Source organism: Ptychodera flava, chromosome 15, assembly GCF_041260155.1.
Source record: "Ptychodera flava strain L36383 chromosome 15, AS_Pfla_20210202, whole genome shotgun sequence".
Classification (NCBI taxonomy): domain Eukaryota; kingdom Metazoa; phylum Hemichordata; class Enteropneusta; family Ptychoderidae; genus Ptychodera; species Ptychodera flava.
Genome location: NC_091942.1, coordinates 24892119 through 24903957, shown reverse-complemented (window position 1 = coordinate 24903957; position 11839 = coordinate 24892119). Strand labels below are relative to the sequence as shown.

General features: G+C 39.6%; 1 protein-coding gene across 3 annotated transcripts in view; it reads right to left on the bottom strand.

Annotated features, from left to right (window-relative positions):
* Positions 1 to 5088, bottom strand: part of LOC139151643 (LITAF domain-containing protein-like) — an 8618-nt gene extending 3530 nt beyond the window's left edge. Inside the window, exons 1-2 of one of the 3 annotated variants that reach the window (XM_070724571.1) lie at positions 4928 to 5088; positions 1392 to 1695 (exon numbers count right to left, since the gene is read on the bottom strand). In XM_070724571.1, the coding sequence (XP_070580672.1) occupies positions 1392 to 1690 (299 nt within the window). In that variant the 5' untranslated portion in view covers positions 1691 to 1695; positions 4928 to 5088. Of the gene's footprint in view, positions 1 to 1391; positions 1696 to 2502; positions 2592 to 4120; positions 4285 to 4927 lie in introns of those variants that run through there. The other 2 variants (XM_070724572.1, XM_070724573.1) reach the window with 2 other exon arrangements.
* Between the last annotated feature and the right edge of the window lie 6751 nt (positions 5089 to 11839).

The following is an 11839-nucleotide window of genomic DNA, read 5'->3' as shown; positions in this document are numbered from 1 at the left end:
CAAGAACTCCCAGGCAAAATAGAAAATACACAGGTCCTCCATACATAATCTATGAGAAGCTATGAATAATTTCTTTTAAATACAAAAACTAGCTAAATCTGTGTATTTATAGTTTCTTGATTATTGATATTAATGTACTTGATAAGACTAGGGTAGTTACCAGTGCATGTGTGAGCAAGAAATATGATTTTGGAATTTCACCGAATTGTTAATTCACTATCTTGTCAGAGGAAACTATGAATAATTTTTTTCCATAACATAACTAGTTAAATCTGTGTATTTATGTACGCTTGATTATTGATATTAATTTACTTGATTAGACTAGGGTGGTAACAAGTGGATGTTTGTGCAAGAAATTTGATTTTGGAATGTCACCGAAATGTTGATTCACTATCTTGTATATATGGAAACTATGAATAATTTTTTTCCAATATAAAACTAGGTAAATCTGTGTATTTATGTACTCTTGATTATTGATATTAGTGTACTTGATTAGACTACAGCGATTACAAGTTCATGTGTGTGCAAAAATTTGATTTTGGCATTTCACCAAAAGTGTTGATTCTCTAGTATGTGAGGAAACTTTTTCAGCCGGGGCCACAGGGTGCGAAGGGTTAATGAATCAAATCTGATGAATTTTTTTTTTTTTCATGGGGGGGGGGGGGTCACATTTTACAATTGATGAATTGAGGGGGGGTCAAATTTTAGAAATTTGATTTGGAGGGGGGGTCGCTTTTTACGTTTCATTTGTCGCTCAAATTCCACCGCCCCCCCCCCATAAATAACGAATGCTCCCTAATATTAAAGTGAGATTTGCGCATGCCAATCTTATTTGAGCATGCCAATCTTTTATGCTGTCTCAGCCGAAAGAAACAATGGCCTATTCTTTCAAAACCGCAACTAGTCGTAAGGATAGCCGTGCAAATTGTTGGACTAAACAACGATAACCTGTGTTGGATTAAGAACGGTAAAATAAGTTCATAAAATACTGTAAATCAGCCCTCGTTGACCCATTAAAAAGTTGTACATTGACCTTGCAGTGGCGGGAGAGAAACCTGTGAGTTACTTCTCATCCATGTAGCAATGTACGAATATGCTTCCTAGGAATTAAGTTGAATATGAGTGAAAGAGTGAAATAATATAGTCACCAAGCAGGCCTGATTTCGTGTCCTAAGACCAAAACTATTCTATTTATATGGTTTGATTCGAGATTTAACTTGTTCGATTGCTCTCTCTCTCTCTCTCTCTCTCTCTCTCTCTCTCTCTCTCTCTCATATTAAAGTATCTCGCTCTCGTTTACCATAACATGTTGTCCTGTATTTAAAGTAGACCGACTATTTATTGCAATTCTACGGGGATGGCCAACAGCTTATGTTAAGCTAACGTCTTACCCGATCAGCCATAGGAAGCAACAGATTATCCAGGTTAAGCCACCGACTTTGAACTCCACGTTCGTCACAATATTTTGGTGGCAAGTCGGACAATTACATGATATAGGCACATCTCTCAACATCAACGGAGCAACGACCGTGACCGTTGGCTGACCCACAACCACCGATGTACTGGTGTAGGCAGCGGTACCCTGACCCGGTGGCGGAGGAACGCTTTGTGCCTGGGCATACGCTGGTGGCGGCGGCGGGTTTCCTATTGGGTCCGAATACTTCGTGTCGTAGTTGGTACTGTACTCCATTTTTCCTATAGGACGAAAGCCATTTTAGTTTAAACCAAATCGATAACTTATTATAACTATGTCACCATGTCATTATCATCCTCACCATATCATCATCATCATCATCATCATCATCATCATCACCATCATCATCATCATGTTCATCATCACAAACGCCATCAATCACAAATAATGTCATCATAAGCATCCTAACCACCAACATCATCAAGACAACATGTCACTGCTTCTAACCCCCCCCCCTCCCCGGTCACAATAACACCATCACTTCAACCGCTTTCACCATTGTCGCTACAGCCGATGACATCATCACCAACACAGCGCAATCTATTACAACACCGCGATTAAAATGACCGTCATCAAAATAATTTTAATCCTCGAGCTCGCTTCTATTTCTGCCCCTTGAGCTGACACAGCTGAACTGTACTGACATCCTTTCAACGGCAGCTAACGAGTCTGTTTCGAGCTACTGTAACCACAGATGTTTCTCATGTCGATATATCATTCTGAGGTATTTTGAACAAAATTAAAATTTGGAGAGGAAAGAGAAAGCTATTCGAAGCCGCCCTCTCGCGACGATTTGAAAGTTTTCACCTCTTGCTGACTATAACGTGTTTTCCCGTCATGCAAGAGAAAGAAATTTTCCCTCGTGCAGATGATATATGCAACGATTTCTTGATTGGATTCCAGACTAGCTACGTCATCTACTCTCACACCTTAGTAGCAAAGAAGAGGACAATCAAAATCATACCTATCAGCACGGCTAAATTACCTACCAGCCCTTTCCCCGTCCCACATACGAAAAAAATACTCACAACAAAAAAAATCTGAGAAAGCTTATCGCTAACAGCTCTGTTTGCCTCTCCGACACCAAATACCTTAAGTTACAGTTGTGCAAAAGCAGGTTGTGTGATAAGGAAGCCCTGCGATCTACTGACAAAGCAGGGATTTTCCGCGTTTTTTGTGAGAGACAAAGATATATGTCTGCATCGACGTTGGTCAACACATGTATCCGTAGCGACTCGCCAAAAACAGTCAACAAGTGTGTCATTTAGTACGTGTGTAAAGGTGATTCATAGTACTTGACAGCGGCGATGACAGAGCAAACCCGGTAACTTATAGTATGGTGACAGGTACTAGCGACAGCAAACCTAGTTTTCGTTTCAAAAGTCTGTTCAGCTATACCTAGCGCTCTTGTCAAAATGAAAACCCTGCCGGTACATTGATTTATAGCTTATTAGGCCACAATAACAAAAAAACCTCTTTTATGGATGTTTGACATGCAGTCTTGAAATGGGTAAGGGGAAAGGTCAAATTTCCATCGCAATACTTTGCATTGCATCATCCTTGTGGGAGATGTACTTTTTTTCTTGGAACAAAAAAATATATTAATATAATTATCATAAATTACAGCTGTTGTTCTATTGCTCTAATTTTCCTAGAATCCAAACCTTTTTCTCCACGACTTCTCCTACTCATGGCTGCAAATAAATGTCAAGAAAGACGGAAACCTTAAAGCATATCTGAAACACCCACAGGTGCAGAAATACATACAGTTGCTTAGAAACATACAATTCTGAGGGCATGTGACTGCGGCTGTATGGGGCGCCCTAGTTCAAACATGGTGCGTGCAATAAAATAATTAGCCACATCTCCCAATAAAGTAGAACTAACCCCGTCTTGAAATTCCTATTTGCAAGCATTCTGGCCTATATGATTTACGCAAAAGGCATATTTGCTCATGCAGTGTGCCTTGCCACGATGCTGCAGTGAGAAAATCACGCGTACAACAAAAGTCCATTTTGGTTCAGTTGGGACGGCAAAATTTAAAATAGTCATAAAATTTAAACTGTCGTTAAAGATCTACAGGTTCTATAAAAGTAAACGTATACAAGTCAAGGAGGGTGGATGTGGTTGACGGAGGGAGTCTCGTACAGCTGAGTCATCGGATAATGGGTTTTATCGTAACATAGAGTAATTAAATAACATTATTCACAGCATTATTTCCATTATAATGCATAGGGAAGGAAGTAAAACGCTGTGTTCACCACCAACTGGGTGTTAACCAAACACTGTCAAGATAACAAATGGTTTTACGTCAGTATACGGGCGATACACGTCTACCGTTATGGTTGCCGGACTCGCGGTGCGTTCATCAATATAGGTTCGCCTTCCGTATTTTCTCAAGGCATCTGTGCGTAATAATTTTATAATAAATGAAATAAAAGTGGCGCTAGTATGGGACACTGAAGGACAACATCAGCCACCAAGACAATAAAAGAAAGTCGTTGCGAGTGCTGACGGTGGCATTTGCGCTCAGCGACGGCCGCCGTGAAAAGATGGAACTTTGCCGAACGACAACCTACATCCGGGTGTTGTAAAACAGGTGTGAAGCCAGACAGGAGAAATATGAACTGGCTAGAGTTTACCTACCAGGTTAATTGCTGTTCTAGAACTTGGAGCACGGTAGAACATATAAACCAGGTGTATATAGACTATAATGTTCACTGAGATCACTGAGTATGATCTACAAATAGATATGCCTCAGCTGCTGACGTATAGTTGCTTTGGATACAATAGGACTTGTGTGAGCCTCAATGTGGTTCGGAATATGATAAGTGATATATGTCATGGGGGAACTGACATTGATCAAAATATATGAAAAATTACTGTGACGTCAATCACATAGGTCAGAGGTAAGCCTCTACTGGCACAAACAAGGTCTCGAGGTTGCTAGCCTCTCTCTCTCCCTCCCCCCCCCTCCTCTCTCTCTCTCTCTCTCTCTCTCTCTCTCTCTCTCTCTCTCTCTCTCTCTCTCTCTCTCTCTCTCTCAATTTTTATATTTTTTGTTATTCAATGAAATTCATCATGGTTCGACTGTGCCCTAGCTTGAGAAGAGTGACCGTGACTCTGACAGTACAGCCAAGTTTGTATGGGGGCAACCTTAGACGAATTTTGAAGTTTGCTGTGCCAATGTTAACGGCGTCAATCGAGGTAGAACGATGGGTTAATGGATTCACTGCATACGGGAGTCGGAGATGAAATTTGCGTGTGTCGGTAACATCGAGATCAAGTTTTATTGCCCGACCTATGTTTCTTGTTGCCGCGCCCGTTGTATGTAGTGCACAAAGGATGACAAAATTACACAGCCTGTACTCAGGTGCCGATCCATGCCTAATATGTCGTCAATCATGTATTTTTATCCTGTATTTCCTGAAAAAGAAAATGAATAGAACTTACCGATGGCGGTCCTTTCTCCTTCCAATGTTATGCCTGTTTTAACTTTACAACTTACTGGGACGACTCAGCCAATACGATTTGCTCTTTTGAATTAAATTAAACGTTCGTAACTTGACCAAAAACGCCTGCCTCTTACAATCCCCAAGTGCGTCAAAGTGGAAATTTCCACTCTCAGTGTGACACCCCCTGGTGACAGTTTTTTATTCGGTTAGGAGGCCAGGCATGTGACGTACAGTCACTGAACACTGAGCCCTACTTCATGGCGGCAACAGTTGAAGTGACCCTTTTCTGTCATTAGTTTGTTCGTTGTTTCATATCATGACATGAATATATAAATTAAAAGTATATTTATAGAATAACAGCATTCATTTGATGAAAATTGAATCGCTTGCCAAACGCCTGGCTGCAGAAATGGTTTCATTTTAATTAGTTAATTAAACATGTGTTTTTATAAGATAAAACGATTCGTTCAAATTAAGCGAATGGGCAACAAAACGTGGGGGCTCCTCATTACTTATTTTTTTAAATCATCTTTCATGTTTTACTCGTTCAGCTGTACTCTCTTAAACTACCTTATTTAAGCCGTTTGGGGTTTCCTGACACGAAACAACAATATTTACTGAAGACAAATGCTTACAGGCTGATTCAAGACATAAAATATTGCGTGAATGGAAGACAAACATCGCTTCTAAACATGTTCTGAATGAACGAACTCGAACATAATATATATCAGTACGCGGGAAACATGGACGACAAAATGTAATATTTTCCCGCTCGTATTTTTTGAAATTATGCCCATGAATGCTGGTATGTCTTTTATACAACTTATCGGCTACAAACATGAGTGTCTGTTTTAACCTGCGACCTGCGACTATGAGAGCCATTCGTGCAAAATCTTCAGGGTGTATTTACTCGTACTGCGGAGTGGAATAGCACATAGTCCATCAGACTATTGTAGCCGACAACAATAAGGAGAACTACCAATTGCGTTACCGCGACGTGAGCAAATACACCAGCGACAGCAGACATACCTTATAAATCAACAGCACTGAATGACTGCAATGATTAATGATTTTCACAGCGTTTATTTTTTCCTATCTGTTTGTTTGCTTGTTTTTGGACGACACATGTCACGTTATTGAGTCATGAAATGACACACTAATGGCATACATATCATATGAAATGCAATGGTCAGTATTACTGAAAATAAACAAGCAAACGTACGACATACAATTGGAATTGAACAGCTGTAATAGCGAAATTATGAGATAAAAAAATATGGAAATTGACGGTAATTTTACTTTGAAAAGGAGAAAAAAGTGCCATGCTGTCTTTCAAAATTCTGATACAAAATCATTAACTTCGTTTTCTATTTATTCCAGAGGACAAGTTGCATCCCGGTTGCATGGTATAACATGCCTTGGCGACTAAAATGAAGAACAACTGAATTCATCTGTCCCAAATACTGCGTTTCACGTTTGGCACATCGACGAGTTCGGAGTCTTGACGAGCGCCCTCTAGAGATGAAAACGTTCGCATCCCTCATTGAAGAAGAAAGAAGTATGATTGGCACTCTGCAAATGGTCACATTTTAATCTTGCTTGGATAAAAATGTATCGATCGGGCATCATTGTTTTCATTCGGTTCCTTCAGAGAAATTAATAAAACTGTATCATCCCGGTAGGTAGGTCTACAAGTTTCGCCTATCGCGATTTATGGTAATATGCACCTCGAAAGTGAAACACTTGTCACTGCCAAAACTTTCGTCTGAAATTTTCAACCATTCTCTTACCAAATAAGGAGTATTCGATGACCATTTAGAGAATGTAAGCTCAAAAGAGCTAAGTATGTTTTTTTTAACATTTTTTAAACTATTTTTGAGATTCACGTTAAATGTCACTAAGTATGCTACATACCCTACCGCCTTATGTCCCACCCGGGACGAAGAGGATTAATAATAAATGCTACATACCCGATGAAATGTATAAGCGTGGCATAAAATAACATGCTGAACCACGGGCATTCTGTTGTTCTTAAATGATGGTGTATAAGCGTGTAAACATGATTTCGCATTTTAGTTTCCGTTTGCCGCTGGAGAACTTACATCGTGATTTTAAAAAAAATAAAAGCCTAAAAAAATGAGGTATTATTAATACAAAAGAAACAGTCGCATTCTGCTTGTTCACCTAACTGATTATTCTTTCTCACGCCTGGTCTCTCTGTACCGCGGCATGCACGGCAGAGTTCTTACCAGCGCGTATTTACCGCAATCATGAAGCGCGTAGAATGACGATGGTACGTTGCTATGACTGCCGTGTACATGAGCGCGGTGGCTGGAATGGAACGTGCACGCGACGACAGCTATGCACGCGAGCGCCTCTGAACTGTCGTCTGCTGTCCCGGCCTCAGATGTATATATACAAGGGTATGCTCATATGAACATGGAACCTGACGATGTGCGTTACAAAAAGGGGGGGCAGGGGGGACAGGGGGACAGATACTATTACCCTCTAAAACGTCCGCAAAAGGTAAACACATTTTTTATTTTTAAAATGTAACTCACTGACGATAGAAAGTAAAATACAGAATGAAAACAAAGAAAAAAAATGTGAAATGTAACCCTTGACCTGCCAGGCTTGTTCACGTTCCGTTCGACCCAAACAGACTGAGTGAAAAGAAATGCACATTTGAAATAATCTTTCGGGTTCTATCGAAAGGCTTTCACTAAAACTGAAAAAAAATAAATGTTCTCCTTTGGAATATTATATTGGAAGGTTTTTACTACGAAGAGAAATAAAAAATATGTCCTTTCTTCTGGCATGACGAAACCACAGAACGGCATTTGCTATATTAGCGTATTTTGCGACGTTCGAACATCCAAAGTCGCTACCGGATAACGGCAATAGCGCTGTTCACGGTTACAGGTTTGTTCTAAATATAGCTGTACGCGCGCGACATCGCACACGCAGCTTGAAATGCGGACAAATTTTATCAATGTTGCATACATGGCCGTTTTGCAGCTAATACTCAGAGTCGTGAATATGTTTTTAGTATTCATTGTTACACTAGCAGTCAACCACTGAGATGTATTTTCGCGTTCTTGCATGCGTAATTTTCAAAGTGTTATCTGAAAATGCGGACAAATATTTATTTTTGCATATTAATTAGAGAACAGTGACGTAAACTGTGAACGGCCCTATTTGTAACGCACATAGTCAGGATTAGCGATGCATTTATTCTCGGTCATATTTCGAATATCTACTACATGTCTATCATTTTCATAACTTGATGTGTGCTACAATGCCATTTCAAATTTCATACGTCGTTTTCGCGACGGAATTCGACTCACTTCATCGGTAAATAATATCGTCGAGAAATGATTTGCATACCCTTGTGTATATATATCAGGCCAAAGTAAGTAAATTCTTTGTTTTGCGTCCGCGCGCGCCTAGGTTTTTGGAGATTTTTCGGAAAAAAAAACACAAACTTTCCTTTCAAAATTTCGCCGTTGGTGGCGCTATTTTGTCGCAAAAACAAGTCGTGGCTTTTAACTTTGCGACGAAATACTCCTTTACGGCAGTCAGATTTCACTAATGGACCATGCGGTGACGTAAAACAGTACTCTCTACACATTTACACCTGCACCTGTCGATACTCTCAGCCTCACGCCAGGGCCTCACGTTCTCGCTGTCTGTTGTGGCTTTGCCTGTTGTGGCTTTGTCGTCACGATAAAAAATGGATGAAAGCAGGGAAATAATCGAAGTTAAAAAACAGGAAACCTTTGCACGGCAACTTGAAGGCATGGTCATTGCGAGCAATCGGGACTTGAACAGAGAGAGATTCAGTCGGCCGATTGGACTTGGGTACCACGACTCAGAGAGTATGGCAGACGGAAAAATCGGAAAGTGTTGAGGCCTATCCTAGTTAATTGGTCTTTTAGGTTTGCCAAAAATTTGGTTAATTCGTCCATTTTAACTTGAAACAAAAAATAAACAGTCCTGTAAACGAAAGGCCTTTACGTACTTTTTTGTTCAGTTTGGGTACGGGAAAGTATATTAGAATCCCTCTGTGAAAGTTCAAACTTGTAGTTGGCGGTCGTAGCTGCTCTTGAAGGAGGTCACACTTTCTGCATTAATGACATCGGCTGGTAATTTATTCCAGGTGTCCACAACTCTTGCTGAAAAAAGTACTTTCTTGTGTTAAGTCGAACGGTTAGTTTATGAAGTTTGGGACAGTGTCCTCAAGTTCTCGAGTCGGCTGCTAACTCAAGTGAACGGTTACAGTGGTCATGGCCTTTGATAACTGTCTAGAGTTGAATCATGTCGCCGAGAATTCTTCTTTGTTCAATTATTATTAAACCTAGCTGTTTAAGTCTATTTTGATAATTGTAGTGTTGGAGTTCAGGTATTATTTTTGTTGCCCTGCGTTGCACTTATTCTAAGATTTTTATGTCATTTTGTAGCCACGGTGACCAAGCTTGTACTGCATGTTCGAGCTGTGGTCTCAAAAGTTGCTTGTAAAGATGAAGAATGGCATTTTTTTATTTGATCGACAATAATCGTTTATGAGATCTACATTCTGTTTGCTTTTTTTGCAAACTTATCACATTTGCTTGAAGGTTTTAAGGTAGAATGAAGTAGATCATTTTCTTCAGTTGTACGTCCCAGTGAAATATTGTTCATTGAGTATTTATTGAAGGGGTTGTTGTAGCCAATATGCGTCCGCCAGTGTTCACTCATTTTTTGTAGCTTTTACAAATCAGCTTGTAGAATTTCAGGATCACTACAATTTTGCGAGGGATGATATGTCTTGGTATTGTCAGTAAATTTTGAGTTCAGAACTAATTTCACCGCCAGTATGATTGATGTAGATAGAAAGAGTATTGGTCCAAGAACTGAACCCTTTGGGACACCACTTTTGACGTATTCTCCATTTAGATGCTCCATTTATGACTACTCGCTGTTTTGTATTTGTCAATCATGCTTTGACCCACTGTAGAATATTTCCATTTATGCCATGATACTTCATCTTTTCAATCAATCTGGGGTGTGGTACTTTGAAAGTGCAAGGAATATAGATGTGAAGCTTCCACCTAAATTTGGGTCTGATGAGTCTGTGTGTGGAGACTAACAATTGCGAAATGCTTTCTTTTATTTGATGGAAAGGAAAGGTGCTGGTTTTACGGATGGTCCCGAGGAAGCTACAGGGAATACTTTTGTCAATTATATCATCAATTTCTTCTTCTCTCTAATGCCCCATCTTTCTAAAATTAAATGCAGAGGCTACAAGTTACCATTTCTGTTTGGTGTTTTCTTTCAAAACAGACACCTTTCAGCAAAACTATGACATTCCATCAGAGCATAGACATTACAAGAAACTTGAAAAAAACGTACAAGAACTTGAGGACAAAAGACTGCTACTGTATACTGTTATAGTGTACCCATTCCTCAAACTGTCAAGGCTGTCAAGTTGCTGTGCAATGGTATTGACATGTGGACACTTTGAATGCACAAGAAAGAAATCTAAAACTAATAAGAGAAAAGCAAACGTCAAAGAATGACTGTTTATTTTGATCCATTTGTTATGAAAATGTATACAGTGATCATACAGTGTGTCACACTGTGACAGGAGTATTCATGTGAGAAAAATTGTCCAATAAAGGCAAATAGATTTGTGTTAAATTTTCTGTGTGTGTTTTTTACCCGCTTACCGCGTACCTTTTAGGATTTTGAGTGGATGCAAAACAAAGAATTTACTTACTTTGGCCTCATGATGTGAAACGACACAGTGCAGGTCGCGCGCGTACCTATAGTACGCGTATATATGCGTGCGTCGTTCCGCCGCGACGTTTAGCATCGAAAGAATACGGTCGATGTGGTCGCTTGTAACGTTCCCGTAGACACGTCCGACCTTGATCTGGTTTTGTAGCTAAGTCGGCATTTCAATCTGAACGGCATTCTGTTATAAATTCTTACAAAGTTATCATCAAAGTTCGTATTTACATATAAGAAGCTTAGTTTATTCAGACTATCAATTCAGAACAACAGAGTGCCCGTGGCTGAACCGGTATTGTTCACAACTTGTTTTTCCACTCTGGACGAAACCATTTAAGGTTGAATGCCCCTCGGGGATAGATATTTGAACTTTCAAACTTTAACAGTTCTTTTCTGATATACCTCTTGCGGGGATTCATTTTGAAGCCCTTTGAATAAGAAACTTTCACCGTCTTAGTTTTTAAAAATCGACAAGTTCATTTATCTTCATAGAATTACTAGTAACACAGAGATGGCGGCCATTTTGAATTTCAAATATCGGTAAATCTTGGGTAATTTGATTCTCTAGTTACAAAATTTGCACGGTGACACCCAACTTTTTCATTCTTGATTTTGAAAATGAATGGCGGGAAAGATTCCTTGAAGAAAACTTGAGCAAAAGTTTAAGTCTTTCACTTTTGGAGGTGCATACTACCTTGAAAGCACAACAGCTGATAAATGTTTGATAATATTGAAATTGATATTGTTTTAGAGGACAAAAAACGATTTCTATTATTTCTCCCAAACATATTTAGTAATACATATATTAACATTGCCGAAGCAGTTGCGAATTGTGTCAGTGTTCACGGTGTTATTGTTGACAAATGTATTCCTAAAATTCAGTTGACGATAAAATTGAATATAGCAAATATTAAAACTGAAGTGATAGGCTGAAGACTGCGCATTTCGACATGACCTTGGCCGTGGAACATCAAACTGTCCTTCACAAGTAGAAGAAGGAAACGCCGAGAAATATCTCAGGAGTCGTTCAGCCGACGGAACTGTCCTACGTCACAACATCCGGGGTAATACAAGTGCCGAGCTGACGCAAGTGAATATTCCGTGAACTACAAAAAATACCGAATGCTTTGGCAGGACT